Below are 27,582 nucleotides of genomic sequence, written 5' to 3'. Positions count from 1 at the left end.
GATTTTTAGTGAATGAAACCATTACATTTGTTTTCCGGAAGTTCTAATACTTAACAATAGTAAAATCCCAGTGTGAATCGAATTGAATAGCAAACGCTATTTGAGAAAGTTCGAATATTCACACACCCCTACTTTTAACTGATAAAAAATATTATTTAAGCCGAGGCAAACAGGTATACGGCAGCAACTAGAGCCTTAGAAATATTTTGTAACTGCAGGTCGGAATACAGCAGTAACTACAATATTCAAGGTGGCACTTTGTCAACGGCTTTTAAATAAAACTGATAAATAAACATAAAACAATATTCACGAGTCAAAATCATCATGAATGTAATGAAGATAGTGAATTGATGACTGTCGCTTCGGCGACACTACAGTTTAAAGCAAGAACACCTTCATCCTGTGATCAGTACCGCGTCGATAATCCCGTACAACATTGGGCTACACACATATTCAGAATTCGGTGATTAGAACAAAGTTGAACTTCTCTTTTCCAGTGTTTGAGGTTTTTTCATCGGTGCTTGCTATTTCAAAAATATTTCGAAAATTATTTGATATATCTAGTACAGTAGAACCTCGTTCATTTTTGATCAGCCTACAGCGCAATAAAAAGACTAGACGCAGACCAAGGATGTGACGACACGAGCGCTGACTCAACTAAAGTTTATTGGAAGGAAGGGCACGAATAAATACATACAGAGGCCAACCGGCTATCGACCGAGCAACTGTGCGTGTGCATCAGTCATCCAGGTGATGACCAAATTACTCCGGGCACGTGGAACGCCAGCGTGCGTCAAAAAAACATACATACAAAACAAGACCCACATACAAACAAATGTGTGACTCCACCGAATCCGGCTCCAGTCAAGACAAGTTTCGATTAAGAAATTGCACCTCCTTTTTGCTAAGGGCAACCGACGCATGGCTTGTACACCTTTCACCTTCTCTGCCGATGAACAAGGCCTCCATAACCTCCCTCGTGTTCTGATGCTTACGGCGGAACAATCTAGTTGATAAGTTTCCAGAAAAACGCTCTAAAAATAAGTGTACCATCCGGGTAAACGTACAATCCGAATCCAGTAAAAATTTAGGCTGACAAGCTCGTATTCAGGTGCAGTGGGCCAAAAAACTTTTTATTTCTCACATAACATTCGATTTTCAAACTTCTGGCAGCTTGCTGGCAGCCAGAGGTTAGTCAACTAGTTCCGGTCCTGACAGGAAACATCGTGGTCACTTGCTGTTGAAATCCCGAGGCAACCTGAACATAGCAAAATCGAACGCTGAGACAACCAGCATCAACGCCGTGGCAGTAAACGAAACTTTGCGCCGAGTGAGTGTCTACTCTTGAGCTTCGCCTTCAAGAGTAGACAGTGCTAGCGTAATCGGGGCCTTGTGTGCATCGCCTTCTCGATTGCTAACCTGGCTTCGGTTCTCGGTGCATGCCGCAACCGTGCTGTAAGGAAACGAAAGACTGCGCGTGTAACATTGGCCGCTTCAAACTGTCGTAGAATGCCTACTGCAAGTACAGTTATGTGCCCACTACGCCATAATTCTTCCTTTTGCGAATCTGCAAAGGGCCCACTACACGTCCGTAAGGCAACACGCGAACCTACGCAGCTACTCACTTTTTGTGCTCTTGCAGTTGATCATTAAATATGTCTGAGCAATGGGAGGGCCTTTAAAACAGCCACTCGTTGCGAAATTCACATGTTTTGATGCCTGGCGCGATTCTACGCTCTGCCACGCAATATTACACACGTCAAGGAGACTCCTTCCACTACATGACATTCATATACTAGTATTTTTCCCCGAAGTAATTTCAAGCAAGTAGCGTGGCTCTGTGGTAGAACACCTGCTTGCCACGTAGACCACCTGGGTTTGATTCTCGCTCGAACCTAAGATTTTATGTATTTTATTTGCATCTTTCTCGATTTGTGTGATCATGGACAAGATGATGATTTTTCGCTTGCAACCAACGAAGCCGATGCTGCCATCGGAAATTCAGCGAAACAAGCTTTCTCACTGTCGCCTTAAAATGTCGCTATCACGAGAACTTCGTTATTGTGTAATACAGTACAAATGGGGAAACTATACACAAAATGAATATGTAACGCCACTATTCAAATAGCTTAACTTGTCAACTTTCCCCGGCTGCGGCGGCTGCATTTTCGATGGAGGCAAAAATGTTTCAGGCCCATGTACTTAATTTAGGTGCACGTTAACTCCAGGTGGTCGAAATTTCCGGAGCCTTCCACTGCGGCATCTCTCGTAAAAATATCTTGATTTTGGGACGTTAAACCCCGGATATATTATTGTCAACTTTCCGTATACTAGTGAATGCACAGATCTTCCTTCGCAATGCAGCAAGTTGTAGTATGCGACGTCATCGTCGTGAATTCTAAGGAATGCCCAGATAGTGTCGAAAGCATCCAATATGCTCGCAGATGTAGTCATGGCCATTGCCTGAGTCATTGATTAGCCACGTCCACGGCAGTCCAAGAATGGCAAACAGTGAGCTGCTGTGCCGCTAGCATGAGCGGTGATGAGGCTACAGTCTTAATGCAGCAAATAAGGGACAGTAGCAATGACGTCTGGCGTAGAACTGCTTCTGGCACCATACCAATTTTGTAAACAAAGATTGTGGCACCCAAGCTGTGGCGCATTGTGCAGTATGCCGACCTTGCACGAGCAGAACACGTGTGGGGAAACTGTCCTGTCAATTTTTGTTGTGGGATTGAATTTTAGCAGCATTTTTGTTGTTGCAAAATATGAGATGCATTGAATCCTATGGGCATTCACCGGGAGCAGGCAGTTATTTCATTGTTGCATGATTTATAAAGTTCATTGAAAAGCTGAAGTGGTCCGCCGCGGGGGTATAGTGGTTACAGCGCTTGGCTGGTTTGATCTCAACCAGTGCAGTCTTACATGTAAGGAGGTGAAATGCTAGAGGTCTGTGTACTGTGCGATGTCTGTGCTCCTTAAAGAACACCAGCGGCGCAATTTCGTACATGTTCTGTGATAAAATGGAACGAAACATCAATAGGGAATGCAAGGGAGCAGACAGCCAATATATAAGTGAAGGGGAAGTGCCTTGGAAGAATGCGTCAAGTTTTGATAGTCTGTTGGGGGACTGTATATTGAATTCAGAAATGGTTTCAGTGCATGAAGAAATATGTTATAACTGAATATCAATATTTGGTGGCATTTCAAAGCTTGAAATTGAAGAGCACGACAACTAAAGATTTGTGTTAGTCTCGATCAAAGCCCTAGGTGGTGTCACAATCTCGCGAGATGTTCAGTAGTGGTGCTGGTGGACATTTTTGCGAACTGTCTGCACAGGTTTGGATTAATCCAGACACAAATCAAACTGATTTGCTTCTCTGGCCCTAACGCTTATGTTTTGATTCAATTCAATCCAAGTCATTCGGAGACACTGTATATCTGACGGAATAGTGTCCGTTCTTTGCCTAGTATATGACAAAATGATTGACAGCACTGCCTCTTTCGACTGCCGTTCTTACCTCTGACTGTTAGACGAATAATATGCACTGAGCTTTGGCAAATCCCGCGCAAAGCAATAGGGTGTTGTGCCACAGAACGTGTGCAGGATTGCGACCCAGATATCCTTATTTTCAGGAGCACTGCACTATCGCCTGCCTGTCATATTGTGCCTTGGCACGTAATACTCCATAAGTTATTATAAAAGCTTGAAATGCTGAGTGGAAACCTACAAGTGCTTATCAGTTCAAGGAGACAATGACCAGCATTTTTCTACAGCAGTAGAAGCAAGGCATCAAGGCTGACTTTGTGGGCTGGTGCTTGTGTTGCCAGTTTCTTCATCCATGCATCTGAGCTGCAGAATATGTTCTACCTCCACATTTCTGGTGTTTTTACTTCATTTCTGTTTATTGTAGTGACATGCTGAAAGCCCTAGCTTAGATGCTAAAGGCCATGGAGGTCGCAGTCAGCATTTTTGCCTGCAACCAACATTTCTCTTTTCATTTTCTAGCATGTCAATGTTATTGGTGTCCATGCAAGTTTATAAGTAGGGATGTCTGAAACATTTGAGGTTAAGCTTGTCTCCACTGAAATTGCTTTTTGCAATTGCTTATTCGGTTCTTCAACATGTTTTGTTTGCAGCTATGAATGGTACCAGACAGAGAGGTACATCATAATCACAATATTTGTGAAGAACCGTAAACAAGAGGACATCAAAGCAGAGTTCACCGACACAACGGCAAGTTAACTCTCTATGCTCTTTCATGTGTAAAGTGATGCTGCATATTGCATTCAGTTGTCTTCTGACAGTTCTTACCCAATTAGTTATCTAGGGTAGGTTCACTGTTAACATTTCTTTCTAGCATTCAGTTACATGGCAGTTCATTCGTAAAGTGAGGCAGGTCCTGTTCGTAACACTGTGCGTATTAGGGGGTGTGCTTAATCCTGCAATTAACATATTACTTTGTCTATTAGCAGCTTTTATAACAGCCATCAAGCGCTGTGCTCTGGATGCTTTGAGAATTGCTGAACAAATTCTCAAAGCATCCAGATTGTAGCAGCAGTATTGGCGAGCCCATAGGAACAACCAAGAGGGCCCTCTAGCAGATTTCCTGCCAGTGTTAACTGGGTTGTGTAGACTTGCAAATGCTTTTTGCTTAGGTGAGCCTTAAATTAAAAAATCGTTTGCTCAAAGAAATCTCATCGCTGCCAACCACGTCATACCTATAGTCTTAAGTCCAGAGAGGCCCTGCCCAGATGACTGAAGCGCAGCTGCCGGAAATAGTCCCGCTCAAGCACTTGGCAATCTTCTCCAAAGGTGGGGCCCCCGGCTGTCTGGCTTGTAACTTCAATCTGGAGTGCACACCCATTGGGGCAGGCTTGTGTGCATCTGCCTTTGAGGAGAAAGTGCTACACACTTCTAAAAGTTGTACCCGACTATAGTGTGACACTTGCTGGAAGCATTTATGAAAACATTGCCACTCATTCGCGATGGCCAAAGAACACAATTGCAATGAAGCGTGTTTGTTACTGCAGTGAAGTACAGTCAAACCTCGTTAATTTGAAGTTGCATAATTCGAATCATTGGATAATTTGAAATGGCCCATTGGTCCCAGCAAAGTGGCATCTATTTGAATAGGGAAGACTCATTAATTTGAACATGAATTGCATGCCACTGTTAATTTGAACAGTATTGCCCGCCTGCACAGACTAAGTAAAACCTCATTAATTCGAACTCTGTTATTTTGAGATCCCGCTTAGTTCGAAGGATTGCTGTGGTACTGTATTTTGAAATGTAAATTTGAGTGGATAATTTGAAGTGGCGGTCAGTACCAGACCGGTTAATTCGAAAACTTTGGGTGCCATCTGCCAATTCTCGATCCCGATTTCGCCGCTAATCCGCGGAAATGACGGCCCTTGGGAGCCACAAGGTAATGCACTGTAGCGATACTAATGAGTGACAGGTGAAGCACCCCAGCCTCGCAGCTGCCAGCGAAAAAAAAGACAAACATAAAAACGGTCTCGTGGTCAATTGAAATGGGTGCCTGTGGAAATGAAGACTCGCTTCACTGCAACACAGCGGTGTCTTGTGGGCAGCATGTCTCATGTTTCTCGCAATGTCAGTGCGTCATGATTTACATTCTTTCTGGGAAAATAAAGGAATTATTAAAGGACGGCCTGACGGAATTCGCGATGTATGCGAACCTCCGATCGGCGGTTGTTCCGGCAGTTAGCAGCTGTCACCTCACCTACTCCTCGCTGCTGACGCTGTGAGGAACAAGTGACATGCTGCCCGCGTGTCACCACTGTGTTGCAGTGAAGCAAGTCTTCTTTTCCGCAGGCGCTCATTTCAGTTGATCACGAGATTTTTTTTTTTTCCTTTATTTTTGCGCTTGCAGCCGAGAGGCTTGCTGTTTCGCCGGTTTAGCGGCAAAATTAGGACCGGGGATTGCTGGAGAACATAACCCTTGGAGCCGCAAACTAGCAGGAACAGCAAACAACCTTCTCTGATTACTTTCAGTAATTGTATGCATGTTTTTTTTATGTTTGGTTAATTCGAAAACCTGCTTAATTAGATTTTTCACAGTCCCAGTGACTTTGAATTATCGAGGTTTTACTGTACTTTTCGCGCAAACCCAAGCCGAATGCCAAAACACGATACGTCAGTAGCTGCTGCAGTTTCATGAACCTCTAACCACATGGTTGCTCTGCGTACACTGGAAGGCGCCATGTTTGAAACAGCTTGCGGGAATCGTGTGATCTCGCTTTATTCACATGCCCCCAAATAGTCGCCTCATGCTCTTGCAGGAACGCAATAGGTGTGGTCCTTTTCCTTTTCCCATGGGCATGAGTACGGCCAACCTTTTTAAACCTCATCACTGCTGCACTACATTCAGTTTAATCTTGTCGACAGATAGAACAGTGGTTCTCTTTGGCAACAACAGTTGCAGGGGTAAAAGAACTAAGTACATGCAGTACGCTTGCACGACCATGGCACGAAACTAAAGACTGTGCAAGGAGACTGCGAAAAGCAAGGACAATTTCATGCCAATGTGACAATGGCAACGAAAGCCGATCTTAGAGGCCATACTTTTGCTATCCAATTGGCGTCATAGGCGCTAGCAAATACAGAGCTCGGGGTCTGTGCTTTTGCAAACAGGAATTGAAAAAACGTCCTGAGTGAAGTCTGCACTACATTGTGCAGCTAATCCCACAGTCAATCCAGGCCAAGCTGCATGAATAGTCAACATGGTTGCACCCTCCATGGCCACTTGGGCCATCTCAGAGTAATGCAATGTAATAACAATGGGGTTCCCAATGCATTGCACCCCATGTGATCTATGGCAGGACTGGCCAAAAACGAGTTAGCAGCTGGGAAAACGTAGCACCCGGGAATGTAACACATGCTACGTAGCGGAGTACCACTGTATTGTGAACTGTACCACTAATGAAAGGCACCCCCACTATTTCAAACTGGTTAATTCAGACGTATTTTCTATCCCCCTCGGTGTTCAAATTAGCAAGGTTCAACCAATCTCCAAAGTACGGTTTCAAAGGTGGAAGCACTAACGCTACAAACCATGGTTGTCTTGTTAGCTGCTGTTCTGCCATTGGCCTCTTAGCATGGGTGGTGTCTGTGCAACAGCTGCTCTCCTTGCTTGTATACCCACATAAGCAGCCTCATTTGGATGTACTGTAGTGGAGTTCATACACTCATGTGTTTGTCATCTCTGTGCATTGTGTCCTGATTGGGGTGTGGCCCAACATTGTTACCATGGTAATCGTGTAGTCAGTAACCTGGATAGAACAGGCAACCATGGAGTGCAATCTTCCTCTACATAGGCACTATTTAGCTCTTATCATTGACAGTGGAGAGTGATGCCAGTGAGAGAACTCCTCACTGACATCCTGGGTTTGGGTCACAGCACAACATTCAAGAAATGGTTCATTTTCTCCTATAATGATTAGAGGTGTGCATATATTCCCAAGTTTTGTATGCTAGTAGATTATGAAAACTTCAAAGAAACGCGAATGTTCAGCTCAAATATTTTACGAAAAAGAACTACTAACTTTTGAGTAAGTGCATGGACTGGGCGATCAATGATAATTTTGGCATAGTGGAGCGCTATACAGATGTGCAGTTGGATGATTTGCGTGTCTGTCGCTGTATTCTCTGTCGTTCCAAATGGGCTTTGGTTTGAACCAGTGTGCTGTCTCACAGCTGCGCCAGAGAGAAACCTTGTGGGTAGATTAGGAATTTACTGTAGCTTAGCATCTATATTTCTTTATTGAAGCAGCAGCGCACATGGGGAGATGGGAAATTGTGCTTGACCATCGGTGCATAGTTACTGCAAGTTTCTGGTTGTGTGGAGGAATGGAAAATAGGGGCACAGCATGATTGATAACAAAACTCCAGGCCTGCACAGGACACTTTGCATGGTCAAGCTGGAGGAGCGGCCTTCTAACACCCAGCCGTAAATTATTTTAAGGTGCTTTGTGCAAGTATAGAGCGTAAATCAGAAGTACTGTCGGGTATGCTTTGATCCAAAAAATATGTTGTGGAGAATATTTTGTTTGACATACATAAAGATTGCTACGTATAAACAGCCCATGTAAGACCATGGTGATGTTCACATCCAGGATTTAAGCCCAGACACATACCCAGGGCATCGGCAAGGCTGATGTCCTGGGTGTAGTCATCATAGGGCACATCTGTTCCCAAAATATATGCATAGTGCTCGACTTCATTGTGGAGAACGTAGCTGTGCACCCAAGTGCTGCATGCTGACACCAGGAAGATGGCTGAACACAGATGGCTGAACCAGCGCCTCCTCTATTTTTCTGTGCCTGGGCAAAGGAGCGGAGCACAATGGAAACAGACTGTTGGCGTAAGTGCGGCTTTTAGCCGCCGGGCGCCGCCACCGTAGTAGACCCATCGTCGCTCATGGAAACGAATGCCGTGGCTGCATTCGAAGCTGCTATATGCTTCAGTTTTCGGCTGTATTCGCATTGTTACAATATAATGAAAACTTGTAAACTGGAATCGTGAAGCACTTGTCATTCTGGGCAACCAGCCCATTTCAATGGCATGTGTCTTCGCGACTATTTGATCAAGACGCTTGCGCGTCGTCTGCTAGCCCGATACCAGAGAGCGCATGCCAGTGATGCGCGGAAAATGTCACTAGACTGCTTGCAGAGATATACGTGATCGCCCGTTCCCTTCGTAAAGCTTTTGAGAATTACATTTGTTGCCACCTGGAGATAGCAACAGCTGGTGCCAGAAAAAGAGGAACTATGCCAAGTGATTCCACCATTTCAGAACTTAAACCAGTTAAATTGTGGCGATACGAAAAACGAACAGAAACAGCTGCATATGCCACGTGCTTCCTGAAACACTGACCGAGGTGTGTGAACAGACGCTGTCGTTCAAGTATAAAGTTGTAGTGCCGACTCCCAACTTGAGCCAATGTGAAAGGCGTGAAAAATGGCGCGGCCTGTTGTCAGTTGCTTGAGCTCGTCTTTGTATTTGTCGACGGATTGTTGTAGCCTCAGTATCTGGCTCCTCAGGTAACTTTCTTTTCTCTTCCATTTGGCCTTTTCGGTAGTGAGCAAAGTAGAGGCCGAATGGCTGTGGACCTGAGCGCTTTTGTCGCATGGAGCAGCCTGCTCAGCCTTGTGCACTCATTTATTGTGAGACTGTACATAATGATTGTCGGTTGTTTTGCCGGTAGTACATGTGGTGTCCATGGGCTATGATTCTTCAGCTTTGGGACCTAATGTCAGCGCTGCATGCACATGGCGCGATCGAGAGGCAGTGTTGCTACACTATTACATGCATTCGTTGACTGTTCGGACGCAACACAGTCACGTTTAGGGATACTTGCCATGCTCTATTCAGTTGTTACCTGGGGATGCAAACGTGAAGGGTAGTCTGTAAAGAGTGACGCTACTGGATCCTTAAGCCACCGCTTCTTATATTTATGAAATCTTCGGGTCGTAAACGATGGCTGCATACTCTAGTGTAGTTTGAAGATGTATTAGGAGACCAATTATCCTGCCTAATTACTACAAGCCACCTCTACCAAACACCAGCGGTAGCTGGAATTTCATGGAACGACAGCCGAACAGCGTATTAAGGTGAAAGCCTTAGATGCCTCATCAAATGTGAAATTTGACCGTCGGCGGCGTCAGCACGAGTGATCCAAAAAATAATTACGGGGTGACGTCATCATATGTCAAAGATCATAAAATTTTGTGACATCATCATGACATCACATAACATCTTCGCTTGGTCAAAATGGGCCGATCACGGAGGCAGTGCGTGCCTCCACTGATGTGCAGAAAGCTTGCACTGCCTCCGATCCTTGAGGCTGTAAGAAAACCACGTTAGGCGCAGAAATATCTAGGAGGGAGGCAGGGAATGTTCATTACATTGACTGGAAGAAAAAGATGGCTTTTGCCTTTCAGTTGTCTTAGGTGAATGCATAAGGGACCCTGTGAGATTGTTTTTATCAATAACAAAAGACAATCGTGATTTCTTTCAGTTCCATTTGCAGAGTGGAACACAACAGTATGACATACTAAGGCATTGGCGTGGTTGCAATAGCCTGAAATAGAAAATAAAACTCGAATGCTATCAAACTCATGTGCAAGTATCAAACCAGCAGCACAGCCTGACACTGTCTTCGGAATATGTACAGCAGGGATGGAAAGACACGCGAACATGCGGCATCTCCATTCTTTGCTGTTTATCAGTTATTTTCAAGTGGTTATAACCTGGATGATTGATGAAAAGACGACATCATCCATTACACAATAAAATACCATCTAGCATCTTTTTACTGCCACCATGATTAGAGCGTGATGAAAACGGCGTGCCGCTATGTTTGCGTTTCTTTCCATCCCCCCTGTACCTGTGAAAGCCTGCGAGAAGCACAAATGCAATTAAACTCTGATGCAAACACGAATTCGTGAGCTTCATAATACGCGCGGCCGTTCAGCGCCAGCTTCCCGTAGTCTACTTGCACAGCACCACCACACGGCAGCGGCGAGTGGACGCAGAGCGCGTGCTCTATGGCCCGAGGGGAGCGGTCGCCCAGGCACTGAAAAAATAGAGGCACTGGCTTAACACAAATGGCTGAACACATGCAATACTATTGATCCACAAGGCAAGGAAATGGCAGTTGGCAGTTTTCAAAATTCTGAAAGAATATTTTCAGGGTTGAAAGATCTTGTTCTGCTTCATGTATCTTGAACCTTCCATTGCCACATGTATCTTGACATGAAGAGGTTTCCATTTGGCTTCATGAACCCTGTTTTCTGCAGGTAAACATCACAGTGAAGCTTCCTTCTGGGGAAGATTATCAGCTTTCTCTGCAGCTTGCACACTCCATCAATGCAGATCAGACTGCTGTCAAGTGTTACCAGACCAAGGTGAGGGAAATCTTGCCATATACGGTAGACTCTCATAAACTGAAATCTCTTAAACGGAATTGCTGCTTAAATGGAACAACTGCTCGTACTATGATTGCTTTCGTATCTGAATAATGCAACCCTGTTCACCTTTCAGTAAATAGAACTGCTGTTAAAGGGAACATATTTTCTTGGTCCCTTCAGGTTCCGTTTAGCGAGAGTCTACTGTATTGAATTCCTTTTGAGCTTGGCGTGCTTGCACACTGTGATGTCTGTTAAGATAGCAGAAGCACATTCATACAAGTAGAACTTGTTCATGGTCAAGTGTGTTTCATGCAGTTTGACCCCACAAAACGAAATTGGTGGGGAAACTGAAAAAAAATTCCACTACTGCAAGAATTTCGTTATCGTGAAATAACAGCACAAATATGGAAACGCTTGGCAAAACGAAAGTTTTATGCCAAAATTTAGCTTGCCTTGTCAACCCTTGCCATGTAGTAGATGCACAGATCGGCGTAACACAGCAAGTATTCCATTACGACATCGTCATCGTGTGGCCTGAAGAACGTCCGAATCATGTTAGAGGCGTCTAACGCACCCCATGAGTTAGTCGTATTGGAAGCATACGATGCAGTGCACCATTGTAGACATGGAAACCACACCTCCGCCACTGATTGGCTAAGTCTCTGTGCAGCTGTCGTAGAATGCCGTGAATAGAGTCCCATTGTTCGAATGGCAACAAAAGTTTGACCCACCTGAGCAAAACCGCTTGCGTACGACAGCCTGAGAATGGTAGACAGCGAACCACTGTGCCACTAGTGTGAACGGCGATGGGGCCCTGCATCAAGAGAAGCCTAAGCAGACTACTTGCAGTGTGTGCAACTGCTTTCGGTACCGTGCAGATTTTGTAAACAGATGGCAGTGCTTACTTAAAGGCAATCTGATGGCATTAATTTAGGTGTGAAGCAAGTACATTTGAGCACATTTTGGAGCGTACTGAGCTTGCACAAGCGATGTGTACGTGAGCGTTCAGTCGGTTTTCGTGTTTTTTTTTTTTTTTTTTTTTTGATTCGGGAACAACATCTCGAGAGATGCGAGAGGCATTTAATAGTATGGGCGCTTGTCGGGGGCAGGAAAATATTTTGTCGTGAGAATTTTGCTGTTGCGCGATTTTATTGTGGGTTTTGACTGTGCATGCATCTGTAGACAGCAAGCATTCACAATATTGCTTGTCAGACTTGCCCCCTTTTTGGAAGTGTGTGCTTGCAGTTAAAAGCCAGCTGTGGTGGGAAACACAATTTGAAATGATTTCAAAACAGTGCAACAGAACCTAGTCACAAGTCAACGAATGTCGTAATTCCATGTGAAAGGAGAAGCTTTCATATATAACAATATTCAATTCTTCACAAAGTGAGGCTGATTTATGAGCAATGTAAATTGCGGCACATATCCACTTATAAGGTGTGCTGTAATGTGCCTAAAATTATGTGCTCTTTATGACCTCAAGCAAAAGCATTACCTCGGAGTGCAGGAACATAAATACCATGCTCTAGTTCAATCTTCAAACTACTCAGCATCTCCAAAACTCTACAGATAACATGAATACTGTCAACGTCCAATTTTTCGGACTCCCTAGGTACTGCACAATCGTCCGAAAAATCAGGCAATCCGAAAAAGGGAATTAGTGCTTTTTTTTATTCCGCTCCAGCGGTCAAATCGCCGCAGCCACGTCCGAAGTAACTGTAATGCCATGTGGTACATTTATCATGCATTTTGGTGGGTGCCCAGGCTCTAGTGAATACATTCAGTACATGCCGCAAACCTCGCTTAACTATGTGCCATCCGCCAGTTGCAAATTGCGTCTTGTTATGAGCGCCGCTGATAACGGCAAAGCGCGGAAGAAATTATGGCTCTCTCGCATGCAGAGTTTGGGAATGATGACTCGGAGCACAAAGGCTGCGGTGGAAGAGCGGACGACTCGTCCGGCTACAGTAAAAGCTCGTTAATTCGGATTTCTAGGGACCGGAAAAAATGTCCGAATTAACCGAATGTCCGAATTATCTAATGGTCGAAATAAACACAATAAATGCACTAGTTTTTTCAACATACCTTTACTTAACAAAGTAATCGCGGATGCTTGTCTGTTTTCAAGCAGATATTCGCGCGGACACAATTTTTCTGAACCCTTCAAGGTGCTCAGCAGCTCGCATGATGTCTGCAGTGTCCGCAAGTTTCACCCGTCATTCACGCTTTTCGGTTGGCACGGTAATCCACAGGAAGATTGTTGATGTTCTTAAAGCAGCGTGGCTTTTGAACCTTTCCGATAACGAGAAGCAGCAAGCGCTCTGTTCCCGTCACGTTGGTGGCTAAAAGTACGGTTACTCGTTCCTTGCTTCTTTTGCCGCCGATACAAGGATCCCCTTTCATCACTCTTCATCACTTCTTGTCGGGAGAGCCCATTATTCAGAGCACACAAAATTTCTACTTTGGTGGTGAAGTCCTTGGCCTCGTACTTGGGCTGCTTCGCCGGCGTTGCCATCGGCGTAGAGTGCGGTCACACGAGAAGTCAGCACAAAAGCACCAGCAACGATCAAGCTAAAGGAGCCATAGTGAAACGTTCCTCGATAAATCGGCTATCAACGATGCAGCACACCAACGGGAACAAAGCAACAAAACCCACACGCGAAAAAAAGGTGTTCAAGCAGTCTCAATCCAAGCCAAGTCGATAATTGATGTCCATGGCGATGCTGCGTTTGAGCTTCACTTTTGTTCCGAATTGTTCTTTTTTCGTTTTCGAGCCTCGCCAGCGGCCCGAAAGTCGCCGAATTATCCGATTTGCGGTCAAATCTGTCCGAAATAACGAGCGCCCAGTCTCGTAGAGTGATGCGTATATTTACAGGGACCAGATGACGTGTCCGAATTAACGAGAGTCGAATTAACGAGCTTTTACTGTATTTCCCCGATGCATGTTCGCACAAAAACTACGCGCTAGTCCATGAAAATCTCCACTGACATGCAGATTTTGCTGCCGCATGAAGCCAATCTTTCCTTGTTGTGTGCAGCACGTCACCTACTAAAATGACGCCATCACTGCGGGAGCGCTTGCTGCATCATACGCATGTGTTAGCCATGAAAGTGATCGTTATGCCGACTCCTTTCCTTTCCACAGACAGGCGTGGCTATGGCGAGCTCCTCTCACTTGTGATGGCAACTCTTCTGTGCGGCGCACTTAGCGGTCTCTCACAAAGAAGCAGCATGCGGCAGCGCAGCGCGTTAGGTTCAGTACGATCACAACTGTCCTAGGCCGCATGCACTACCGAGCAGTTAGCTGAATGTGCGTATCATAAAGGGTTGTCAGGGATTAGATTGTACTGGCGCGTTTGCCAACTGCCGCCGTACGTCTCCATGCATTTCCGGTGCTTATCCGTCGACATCCCCGCACTGCGCCGTGGTAGTTACCCCCTTTGGATTTTCAGTCTGCTTCACCCCATAGCATTTGCACTGTGGCAAAGCTGACTTTCTGACTCTGCTGCAGCTGCAAACTGATCGACTCACGAATGAGCTTGTTCGAACCTACGAGGTTACAGAGGTGGGGGCTTCAATTATTGCCGGTTTTAACCTTCAATTTGGGCAGAAAGTCCGAAAAATTAAGTGCTGAAACTCTTCGGCATCCAATTTTTCGGATGTTCTTATACACTGACGTCTATGTTGCTTGTGACGGTGCCGCAAAAGCGTCCGAATTTTCAAGCATGTCTGAAAAATGGGGCATCCGAAAAATCTGCAGTTGACTGTATCAAACATTGGGTGCACATTGAAGCAGCCAGCTTGGCTCACTCAAATACGTGTGCTCATTCACATGACTATTCACATACAACTAGTGTTAGAACAGCTGTGCCGAACAGAGGTGGCTGGATTGGCACTCCGATCATATCATTTTCATGGCCCTCCGATCATATCATTGTTGCAATGTTCAGCCACCGTGCAGTGGCAGGCTGAAAAAAGTGACAGGTACAGTTTGCTTTTTTTGAATGGAGAATTAATTCTCCTTGCAGTTCATTTTCTTTGGTTCTCGAGTTTTCCAGGGTCTAAGACTGCTTCTGGATTACCCCTCAATCACATGCTTATTCAGCCCTGACAAGCTTGATCTACACGGAGTATCTTCAGCTAGTCAGCAAGCTCGTTTTAGAGGCCCGGATATTTTCCAATTTTTCGTCAGTGAAAACTTTTCCTGGTCGACATGCAGCTATCTCCCCGCTCCTTTCGTGCGCACTACCCATGGTCACAGGCCTTGGGCATACAAAAGGGATGCGATGCAGCTATCTTTTGCGTGCAAAATAACTTGCCCTTGACATGTGTGTTCATAATAAAAGCGACACATCACCAATTGCACTTCATTGGGAACAAATATGATGCACACAGTTCAATTGCCCACGAAATCATCACGCCAACTCTCAACAAAATATGCTCAGCCACCATTTTCTGATGGTGACGACACTGTTCCTGACCCGTCTGACAGGAGGCTGTTGCGAACGTGAGCTCGGTATTTTTACGTGCAGGCACATTTCAGACTAGTTTTACCAGAAAGATGTGGGTTGACTTCAATTTTTTTTCTTGTTTTAATAAAGTGAGAATAACTTTGCTCACACCTCCTCCAAACATGCTTAGTGGTCATTTTTAAACATTTGATACATACCTTCCTTGGAGAAGTGCAGGATTCGGCTGCGGGCTTATTCAGGCGGTCCGTGCCAATTTTTTGTGGGTTTTTGGTCGGTTTCGATATTACAAGGAGCTCTTGGATGGAAGCTGCCATATTTAGGACAAGGGGGTGTGAGAGTGCAAGTTCATACGTGCGCCCTTGTAATGTTGCGTATCCACGTGTGGTGCCAGTCGGCTGGAAATTGTCTCCAAAATCCCTGCGAATTCATGCCAACGTGCCTTACTTGGCAAAGGCACTGCAACTGGTAGGGGTTTGCGAATATCCAAAAATTTCAAATAATGAATCGAATACAGTTTTCTTTGATTCGGTGCTTGAATTGAATAGTGCGCATTCAAAATACCGAATATTTTTTGAATTATCGGCAACAACGAAATATTCTTGAAAGAACGAGACGTTGGAACAACGAGGGGTAGCTTTTCTTGTTTTCATCATCGAATTACCCAGTGCATGCAGCCCATGTACTTCCGGTATTATCGATGCTATATTGATCATAGAATGAAGGCATTTTTGCTTACAACTTCAGTGTCGTCGAAGCGGCAGTGTCATTAATCCACTATCTTCACCATGTCATTAATGATAATGTCGTCATGAAAATTGCCTAATATTTATGTATCAATTTTATTTAAAGGCTGTTGACAAAGTACCACCTTGAATGCTGTAGTCACTGCAATATTTCAGCCTGCAGTTACAAAATATTTCGAAGACTCTAGTTGCTGCTCTTTACGAGCTTCCCTCAGTTTAAATAACTGTGGTATTTTTGTCAGTTAAAGGGAATTGTAATGTTAAGCTTGTCGATATTTGTTTCAAATAAAATGTAGAATTCTTGGGCTGCTTTGAAAGTGGCTGCCTTACTATTCGAACAGTATTCGATTAGTATTCATATTCGATTCGGTGTAATCGCTATTCTATTCTTATGAGATTCTGTTCTAAAATTCACTATTTGCACACCCCTAGCAACTGACTGTCGTTGTAATCGGCGGCTATGGAATTCTGAATTGGATTGGCCAGCCTGCACCTCTGGGGCGAGGAAAAATGCTTGTCTGTACTTTTAACAGCACCGCCCACGATAAAAGAGTGAGTGCCTGCCTGAGAAAACAGGCGGGTGTGTGAGACTGGATGTCACGAGCTCCCATTGCCTAGTGCTTTCGTGCATCACAACTGGACTGTCAGTCGCAGCATTTCGTGTGGCAAAATATACTGGTTACTGTAGCTTGGCGTCATCACTTCCTTTATGTCGCCATGCCCTGACTGCGCCAATTGCAGAGTTTCATTCTCCACATTGCCAGCATCATAGTACTGCCCATATTCCTGTAGAGCTAGCGACATCCTACTGTTTCGTTCACCGCAACCCTGTACGGAAGCCCCTGTAATGGCCTTTTGATGGTGTACTCGTATAGCACGTCATCCATTGTGCAGACGAGCATTGCAAGTGCTAAAATCTGCAGCATGTGGATTTTAGTACGAGGCCTAGCACTTCCATGACCATAATGACATTGACGCATGCATTGTGCCCAGGTGCAGAACATGTTTAGTGCATCGGCGATATTCAAATGTCTGTGGCTTACCTTTCTGCCCTTGTCACGTAGCCTCGTTGGTGACACAGTAGAACAGTGCACATTTCAACGAATTCAGAATGCGCAAGCTGGTTGCTGCGCTAGTGAAACGTCCCACAGTGACAGTCGCAGGCAGTGTAGTCTGCTACAGCGACCTAAACATGGCAGCTTGTAGTATAGTTCACGTGCAGGGCACTTGGGGCGCCCTTTTACAAAGGGGGTCTAATGTCAGTAATCGACACCTCGGCGATAGCACCTTCAAATCTCGCAAAGCTATGCTTTGCAGTCAAGACACGTCATGGCTGCAGTGTTCATTTCTCGAACTGTTTGGTTGCATCGACATCCAAAGTTCACTGCAGCATGCACGGAGGCACACGTGTTTATGCATTTACGGGCTACATTTTGCAGCTTCCCAGCATTCCTCTCTGCCGAAATGTCCGAGCAAGTGCAAGTATTCACAGAGCAATATGATTGCTGGAGCCTGCCAAGCTGCATAATTTGCTGCAGGCGTGCACCAAGACATCGTTTTTGGGACAAGTCTTGGAGAAAAAGACTAAGTGCTCAGAATGTGTCGTGGCAGCGTGATGACCACACAAAATCGCAGTTGTTGCCGGTTGATGGATGCAGCTTTGTATTGCAAGAATAACATAACCTGTTGCAATCACACAAACGGCTGTGCTACGAAGGCTCTTTGTACTCCACTGCAAGCTGCATTGCCATTCACATTACGGAGCATGTGCCCTGTGCAGCATTTCATGTGCAACAACTTGCAGCATGCGTAAGCATGCAAGCTAGCCCGAAAGCTTAACGTGCAGACACCAGTGGGATTGATTTGCGACAATCTGTTTCCACTACATAAAAAGATATCAGTTTTATTCATCACATGCAAGTGATAAACGATTGCAGGCACATTGCATAAGTGTTGATGGTTGGGAGAGTTGGTTTGTCATACTTGGAACTAAGTACAGTGCATCAAGGGAAAAGAAAAATAAATGGCCTAGCTGGCCAGACGAAAAGACATAGCGCTCTGTCCTTCCATCTGGCTGGCTCGGCCATTTCTTCTTTTCCCGTGATGCACTGTACCAGTTCAAGTAGTTTGCATGAACTGGCATGAAACGGGCAGTTGCTAGTGGTGGCATTGAGCTAAGCGTCTTTTATGCTCTTAAAGTGACCTGCGATATTCACAAGTGCACTCTATCACTGTAATAGTTTGACGCTAGCATGCGGGCAGAGATCAAAGTGCCTTTCACTTTGCTTGTGAATGACTACCGCGACTGCCTCGCATTGACTCAAAATGAATGGGATCATCATTTGATGTCTAGCGTTTACAGACACAACTTCCCTAGGCTGCTTTCGAAGCAAAATTTAGTGTACATGTTCTAAGAATATAGACGTCACACAGAAAGGTCACTAATATTTAGCTGGTAGGAAGTATGTCTACACACTAAATGTACAGTCAATTGAATTCTGTAGCATGCAAATGTAACTGAATGAGAAAGATATTTTTGTTATTTAAATATCTTAAACATTCAGTACAACCGATAATACCACAAATGTACTTAATGCTCAAAATCCTTGTGTGCACTCGTTGAAATTCAGACCACTTGTAGCACATATCAAAGAAAGGTTATAATTGCATATTTGTAAGCACCATCCTGAGGTCTGTAGTGTTTAGGAGATCCTAGTTTAAGTCTTAGTGCCTGGAATTTGTTTTAGAATTCGGCATTTGCTCTGTTGTTGATTAATGGCAACTTCAAATGCAGGTTGAAATCAAGGCTGAGAAACGGGAAGGCATCAAGTGGACTACCTTGGAGTTTGACAGCACTGCAGCTGATGTTCCTGCTCCTATGATGTTTTCTGGCAAGCTTTTTTTTCTGTTCATTGGAATATCCTTGTTGCTGCTTGTGTTGTTCCGAGGGGTGGTGCACAGTCATGAGCATTGTGAGATGGAACACAGAATTGTTTAATCAGCGATTACTTGCAATGTACCGATATGAATGTGATGTATTGAATTGCAAAAATTACCTTTGTGCTTGACCGCGGGATCGAATCCCGGCCGCCACGGCTGCATTTTCGTTGGAGGCGAGAATGTTGGAGGCTTGTGTACTTAGATTTAGTTGCACGTTAAAGAACCCCAGGTGGTCTAAATTTTTGGAGCCCTCCCTTATGGCATCTCTCATAATCGTATCGTGGTTTTGGGACATTAAAACCCCAGGAAAATATGCAAAATTTAATCTTATGAACACTTCTGTGCTTGCCAGCTATATTTTAGCCACTATGACCTCTGGAATGTAATTTCAGTGTTCCATCTCATATTGCTCACGACTGTACCCTCTCAGTATGCAGTAAAACCTTAAGGGGGGAAGCTGCTTTTTAGGACTAAAAATGGCCTTCTTGAAAAATTTTTGCTATATGTGGATGCTGTTTCAATGGGTAGCATTGAAAAATTGAAAGTGCACCAAATTATGGTCATTATATGTGAGATCGTTATAAGTGGGCTCGACTGTATGTCATTACTGTTGCATGACCTTACCCATTGTCATTCACACTAGGTCACTATTTTAGCCATGACAGCCATTTATCTTATCGACAAGTGATGTTTAGTTCATGGCTAGTTTTCCTGTTTCGTTTTTTCATAACATTACAATCTTCTGAGAAGCTTTTCTCAGCTTTGGTGCACAAAATTTGATCACTTTTGCCTTGCTGGAAAGCTGTGGTTTCATTGAGTGCAATAGGGTGCCAGATGCTGTTGGCAGAAATCGATTTCATATTTGACACTGGCATATGGCATACACACACACACACACACACACACATACACACACGTGCACACACACACATATATGTGTGTGTATATATATATAAAAGCTCGTTAATTTGGAAAATCTGTTAATTCGAACACGTCATCTGGTCCCTGTAAATATACGCATCACTCTATGAGACTGGGTGCTCGTTATTTCGGACAGCTTTGACCGCAAATCGGATAATTAGGCGACTTTCGGGCCGCTGGCGAGGCTCGAAAACGAAAAAAGAACAATTCGGAACAAAAGTGGAGCTCAAACGCAGCATCGCCATGGACATCAATTGTCGACTTGGCTTGACTTGAGACTGGATGAACGCCTTTTCTTCGTGTGTGTTGTTGGCGGTGCCATTTAATGCTTTGTTCCCGTTGGTGTGCTGCATCGTTGAACGCCGTTTTATCGAGGAACAATTCAGTACGGCTCCTTTAGCTTGATTGTTGCTGCTGCTTTTGTGCTGACTTTTCGTGTGAACGCACTCTCCGCAATGGCAACGCCGGCGAAGCGGCCCATGTACAAGGCCAGGGACTTCACCACCAAAGTAGAAATTTTGCGTGCCCCGAAAAATGGGCTCTGCCGACAAGAAGTTGCTCCTGTGCCATGACGTCGGCAAACAATACGACGTGAGTCTCCTGAGCGCAGTTAGCATTCTTGCGTATGTGTGGCAGAACACGCCTGCGCACGCCATTGCCAACTGTTTCAGGCACAGTGGCTTTGTTGTACCTAACTCCAGCGATGCCGAAGTGTCGCCGGACGACGGTGCTGACGATGAGCAGGATTTCGGAAGTGTTGTGCCTGATGCAGTGACACTAGAGGATTATATCGGCATTGATGATAGCGTTGCCACTGCCGGCTGTCTGACTGATGAGCACATCGTCAAGGAAGTGATACATGGCAACGAATCCGAGAACGAAGAGCCTGAAGAGGAGCAGCCACACCATGAGCCACGCGGGCCCCCTCGCACTGTGAAGGAAGTCGCGGAGGCCCTTGTCGTCCTTGAAGAACTTTGTTTTGGTACTGCAGACAGCATGCGAGCTGCTGAGCACCTTGAAGGGCTCAGAAAAATTGTGTCCGCGACACGCATCCACAATTACTTTGTAAAGTAAAGGTATGTTGAAAAAACTCTTGCATTTATTGTTTATTTTGACCATTCGATAATTCGGGCATTCAGCTAATTTGGACATTTTTTCTGGTCCCTAAAAATCCGAATTAACGAGCTTTTACTGTATATATATATATATATATGTGTGTGTGTGTGTGTGGCTTCAATCGTACATCCCTCGGTAATGCAACAACTCGCATTTTGACAAATTGGTGTGATCCCTGCAACACCCACATATTAACAGGGGTGAGACATTTTCCTATTTTCCAACTGCAAGAACTTGTCTTGGTTAACATACAGCTGAATACCTTCTCCCTTTGTTTGCACTACTCACAGACATAGGCCTGGAGCACGATGCAGCAATCTTCAGCATGTAGTATAACTTTCTCCTGATGTGAGCTTTCATAATGAGTATCGCATCACCAATCGCCCTTCATTCGGAACAGATGAGATGCCCACAGGTGGCAATTGCGCACGGAATGAACCTCAAGACCACCTCCTATAGAGAAGGTTGAGATGACCATACACGGATTCGCAAAAAATGTGCTCAGTCACCGTTTTGTGGTAGAGATGACACTGCATATGACCGCTCTGACTGGAGGCTGTAGCCAACTTGGTTTCAGTTCCATTTTTGCAGTACTGGGTTCAAACTTTCTAATAAAACGAGTCTGAAAATGGAAAGATAATGTGTTAGATTACTTCGAGAAGTGTTGTAGTGCCCCTGTATACTGCCTTGAACCATCAGCAGTAGTACTTACCACAACCGTTGTTTTAATATTCACGCGCAGTTCCAGAAGCCGCAAGTGTCGAGAGGGCACCTCCAGTGTTTCGAGCTAAAAACTGGGACAGCATTGTCAAAGAGACTGAGAACGAAAAGGAAGAGGGCGATGCAGCACTGAATTCCCTGTTCCAGAAAATTTATGCTGAAGGCTCAGATGAAGTCAAGAGGGCCATGAACAAGTCATTTGTAAGTAGCCTTTCCACTTTTTCCTTAATTGCTCAGGTTTGTTGGACATTTGGTCCTGAATGCATTAGCATAATGATCGCTCGATGCCAGCAGCACTTGCACTGGAGTTCTGAAGGCTCGCAGGTGCTCATGACTGTGCAGAGTTCGAGGCATTCTTTTGTGATGTGCACTCTCCTACCAGAGTGGTGGTGTTTGTAGCCCAGTTCAGGTATTTGGCGTTCAGATCTTTGTTTTTTAGCTTGTCCAGTATTCTGCACTATGCAAAGTATTTTGTGTGTGGTGGAATATCGGGTGAGAACTGCACATGCGCGTGCATTACAGGAAATGCCCGATATGCCTAAAAATTCCAGAAAAACATGGCTGCACTGCTGAAAGTGGGGGCCGTACACTTTGAATTTATCAAATGGCCATCGTGCGATCTGTAGCTCGTTAGCTCCAAGCTAATGCTTTTATTTGCTTTAGATTCATTGTTACAAGCTGCCACCAGCGTCGCCAGCGCGATGTCGGCGACGGGAATGACAGAAGGTTAGTTCGTTCCGCACGTAAGCAGACGGTGAAGAGATCGGACATGTGAAACAAAACAAACAGCTTTACTCTAGTAATATTGCAGCACAAGAAATCTAATACAACACTTAATACAACTAACAAAAAACATAAAATCAATAAATCAGCGTACAGGAGAGAAGTGTTACAAACTATAGAAAACTAACAAACAATAGAACTAAAGAAGAGAAAGTTCGAGGATATAAACAGGTGAAGGCATAGTATGTGTGATGACCGGCAGCGTTGAGTCCACGACGATCGGATGCGAGAAGTCGCAGAGAGTTCTGGCACGACTGCGATGTCGGTGGTGTTGCAACGCTGGTGTTTCCGGGAGGCCTAGTGCTTGAAGGTGATCTCGGGCAGGTTGAGCTAACCCGAGAGGAAGTCCAGATGTCTACTACGTTGCCGACGTTAATTTCTCGTCGCAACTAGACGAACGGCTAAGTTTAGGTGGCCAGCCGATACAGAGCCACACTAAAAACTTCCAGAAGGGATACTTGTTGATCTGCTTCTACACCATGTTGGTCAGCGACTACCGTATATACTCGTGTAAGGGCCGCACTTTTTTTTCGAAATTTTTGCTTGGTGCGGCCCTTACACGAATCAGGCAGATGACAGCTCACCAAAGGTCTGTACTGTTTCCGCAACATTAGCGGAGTGTAAGAGAGTCGCAAATGACATTCCAGGAATGTTTTTATTACGATTCCATTTCGCTATCGCTGTCCTCGTTCTCGGAAGAGCTCGCCTCGGCGTCGGCGTCCTCCCAGAGACGTTCGTCCTCAGCGCCGCTCATGCAGTTTGAAATTCCAGTCACCTTGAAGCTTTTCGCAACTGTTTCAAATGACACGGCACGCCACGCACTCAAAATCCATGCACACACTTGTTGTAGCGATGCCCACCCCCGACTTGCTTTGAATTGTGCCTGGGGTATTTCCATGTGGCGAGCGATGGCCAGGGCTTTCACGCGGATCATGTCAGTTGAGACGGCGTAGCCGTCCCTTCGAGTGTCGATGACATATTTGACAAGTTCGCCTTCGAGTTCCGGGTACTTGCACTTCTTTCCGCGAAATGCCTTTCGGCTCCTGTTGGTATCAGCGAGGGCATCTTTCTGTTTCATCCAGTAATGCACGCGCTTCTCATCGATGTCAAATTTGTGTCCAGCTACTCGCTTGCCGTGCTCCTCGGCATATTCAATCACTTGCAGTTTAAAGGCTGCAGTGAAAGATCTCAAGTGCCGGCCCATCGTCCCTCACCTGCGATGGCTCAAATGGGGCTCACTACTGCAGACAAAGTGACACCGACAACACCAATGTGAAGAAACACTGCCAAGCTACCCACACGATGCCAACGATGCGCCACACAAAGCAATAATGGCGCCGTCGAGGTCGGCGGAAGCGGAAAAGCTGGCAGCGCCATCTAGCTGCAATTTAACTACTTTTCTGGCGGGACTTTTTGAATTTTTTTTTTCGAAATTCCCCCTCCAAAGTAGGGGTGCGGCCCTTACACGAGGGCGGCCCTTAGACGAGTATATACGGTAGACTGCTTAGCAGGGCAAAATCCTGCGCTTGAATCATCCTCCGTGTCCTCTCATTCTCTTCCTGGGGGAAAAAGGGACCTCTACAGGGGTCCAATCATGCGTGTTTCATTGTTAGAAACTCCGCCTTAAAAATACGCTGACCACACCCCCTTTTAATTAGTAGAGGGTCCTCAACTGAGTGAGGGTGACAATCTGTTGGGACGCTCTCATACGGCTTGTCCACCAACAGTTCTTTCTGACCGTGCCGGGGCGTCTCGTGGTCAAAAGATTGTTTGGAGTACGTCGCGGCCTTCCAAGATCCTGCCGATGCTGCCGTAGGTACCAAAGACCAAAAGTCCGCGGCGACGTTCGACGAAGAACACCCCATTCAGCACTTCCCCGCTCTTTTCGTGAGTACGCGGCTCTCGCCGGTCAGCTGGGGAGTGCGGTGCCCGTTAATTAGCCGGAAAGCCGGGTTGCAAAAATGGCCGTCCGTGACATTCATACACTGAAGCTTTGACGGCAAAGTATTCGTGTCGATTCAGCACCGTTTCCGAGAGCCATACTCAAGTAATCGATGCTGTAGGCTTAGCATGTGATGACGGGTGCTTGCAGAATCTCTGAGAATATACTAGATTACGTATTTGCTAGTTTTTTATCCTCCATAGATGGTGCCAGTTCATGTCGGTGGTGGTTTTCTTAGCACTTTTTGCAAAAGAACTTTTTGCTTGTTTTATTCATGTTGGATTAAGTTTGATAAACAAACATGCTTTGGCACTATCTGCAATGTTCCACTTTGCGGCAGTGATGGCGAGCTTATTTTCTACATTGTGCATATTTGGATGTCGCAACTAGCAGCTACGTGGGCGCTGCTGGCATATTTCGGGTGTACATACGCTAAAGCTCGTTTGCAAGTGTTGCTACGCTATCTGTCATATGCTATCCTATATTAAGCTATGCCTTTGCTTAGAGCGGAATACTGGGCAAGCTAAAAAATCTATTTTGATGCAGCTGTAGCTGAGCGGTTATGGCATCATTCATGCACAGCCTCTTTGGACCAGCAGGGAATGTGGTGGATGGTCTCTCAATAGCGTTTCATAATGGTTACTGTGAGCAAGTTTGAGACATATTCTTGAAGCTAGCAGTAATTGCAATAATGCTGCTGAAAAGCCCGCTGCTTTAAAATGCCACTGCTGCTTGTGTGCCATGTTTCAAGTGAAGTAATTGATGCAGTAGAACATTGGTACAGTCAAATCCCGCTACAACGAAATTGATGGGACGCGCGAAAAAATTCGTTATCGCGGAATTTCGTTGCAGCGAAATTTCATCTGTAGACCACAAATGTTAGCAAGATCTGATGATCATTACTCGTCATTTGGTCCCGTCAAGCGCATATGCATTGTCCTTTGCATTTAACTCTCGCTAACTCGGACGCACTTGGCCGCACACCGAGTGAATGTATTTTCTCGCGTATAACACGCACAAAATATACAAAAAATTTTGCGCTAAACTCAGGGTGCGGGTTATACGCGAATGTCGGTGCGCAAGTTGGCTTCACGGTAATGCAAGGAAGGCGGCTTTGCGTCAACACGCGAGTTATACACGTGGGTTATACACGAGCAAATACTATATGCAGGCTACCCTCGATGCGTGCCGAGCGCGTAGTGCCGTAAAGGAGCGTGCCGAAGCTTCGCACTACCACAGTCATAAGCGAGCGAAGGGAAAGCTGAAACGCTTCGTGCCGTTTTACGGCTTTATTGCCTTTAATCTTTCTTCCGGTGTATTAGCTGCGTACTTGAGCGTATTCGCTATCGATGATCGCGACGATAGCGACCGCGGTTTTCTGCGCAGCGGTTGCGGCAAACGGTGGTTCGTTTTCAATCCGTGCGCGCTGGCCGTGCGCCTGCCTTGAGAACTGCGTCGTTGCTATCTGTGATCGCGTCTACCGCAGTTTTGACCGCAGCATTGCTTTGAGTCGGTGCGCGTACGTTGGATGCGCGCGTACTTTCGTGGTCTCTCATGATCGCGTCGACATGACCGCGTTTGTGTTCACAGCGTTTGCGGCAGATGTAGTTACGTTTGGACTATAGTGTGCGCTGGCCGCGCGTGTGCCTTCAAAGCGCCGTGGATGTCATTCACGATCGCAGGGCATGTGACGACGAGCAGTAGTTTTGTTTTGAGTGCTTCGTGAAAACAATGGCGGGAGTTCTTGAAGAACGATTCTTCCGCGGCCCACACGCGCATCAAACCCGCCGGCAGCATCATGGCGGATGGATGATCTGTCGCCGAGCATCTCAGTGGCGAATAATTTACCGGGATGTGCGTGTGGTGGCACAAAGCATGTCTCCAATGAAAACACGGGTCTTGCGATGCGGCCACACGGCTCTGGCAACGAGAAATGATCGAGTTTCTAGCGGAATTTCGCAGCAATCCTAGGCAAGCTCCGTTTCCTTATGTGCTGGCACTCGCGAAAACTTCGTTCAAGCGGAAATACCCAGAAAAAGTATTCGTTGTGACGAGACATTTTTCGCATTGTTTTCTATGGGCGGCTGACGGGGAATCGAAAATTATTCGTTGTGGCGGAAATTTCGTTGTAGCGGTATTCATTATAGCGGGATCCGACTGTGTACAGAAATTCCTTAAGGCAGTGACTGCCTTGAATTGTGTTCATTTTGTATAGTCACTGTTTGTATGAATTTCAGGAGTGACCATCGTTTTTCTGTAGTCCTGGCCGAGGCCCATTAGCCTTCAGTGTGCTAAATTACGACTGTTGCGAACAGATTTTCTCTCAATGTTTGATACCAACGTACGCTGCCCTGCAGATGTGAACATGTGCTGCCCTGGGTCTGCAGTGACTCCACAATAAGTACAATGGTTCTAAAATTTTCTGGCGTTGGTCTACTTGGTCTACCAGCCTTGATTTGTTTCATGCAACAGTTTGTCTCTTGACATATCGAATGATGCCCACATGGCTTGTTAGGCTATGCAAGGATAAATATGTGCATGGGGTAGTACTGTAAGAACAAAAAAGCAGAAAGCAAGCAATTTTGCTTTCATTGTGATGTCGCAAGCGAGTGCGATTAGCTGGTGCATTTATAGAAGTTCTTACAATTGGATCATAGCCACTGCATCCTTGAGCTGTCAGCAACTGTAGATCACTAAATCAACCCAATTGTGCAGATGGAGTCTGGCGGAACAGTGCTGAGCACAAACTGGGAAGAAATTGCAGGCAAGACCACTCCCATCAAGCCACCCGATGGTATGGAATACCGCAAGTGGACGGAGTGAACGGGCTTCTGTGTTCAATTGTGCCATTCAGAAACAGCCACGAAAAAAGCCCATCACTGTGCAGCTCAAGTAATTTATGATGTGGCTGGCTGGCACATGTAATATATTGTCTTCTACCAGTTTTGTTTAGTGTATTTTAACTTGAGTGTCTTCTAATAAAGCTTTTGAGTTGTTTTTGTTTGCCTTG

At 45.4% G+C, this 27,582-nt stretch overlaps 1 protein-coding gene across 1 annotated transcript in view; it reads left to right on the top strand.

Moving 5' to 3' along the window:
• The window catches only part of LOC119383298 (protein SGT1 homolog), a 33,447-nt gene extending 5,878 nt beyond the window's left edge, over positions 1-27,569 (top strand). The window contains exons 7-11 of the mRNA XM_037651366.2: positions 4,141-4,237; positions 10,825-10,932; positions 18,945-19,041; positions 21,870-22,048; positions 27,288-27,569. Of these exons, the coding sequence (XP_037507294.1) occupies positions 4,141-4,237; positions 10,825-10,932; positions 18,945-19,041; positions 21,870-22,048; positions 27,288-27,395 (589 nt within the window). The 3' untranslated portion in view covers positions 27,396-27,569. The remainder of the gene's footprint in view (positions 1-4,140; positions 4,238-10,824; positions 10,933-18,944; positions 19,042-21,869; positions 22,049-27,287) is intronic.
• The last annotated feature ends 13 nt before the right edge of the window (positions 27,570-27,582 follow it).

Source organism: Rhipicephalus sanguineus, chromosome 2, assembly GCF_013339695.2.
Source record: "Rhipicephalus sanguineus isolate Rsan-2018 chromosome 2, BIME_Rsan_1.4, whole genome shotgun sequence".
In the NCBI taxonomy this organism is placed as follows: Eukaryota; Metazoa; Arthropoda; class Arachnida; order Ixodida; family Ixodidae; genus Rhipicephalus; species Rhipicephalus sanguineus.
The sequence above is the reverse complement of the archived record's forward strand: the minus strand, read 5'-3'. Positions and strand labels throughout refer to the sequence as shown.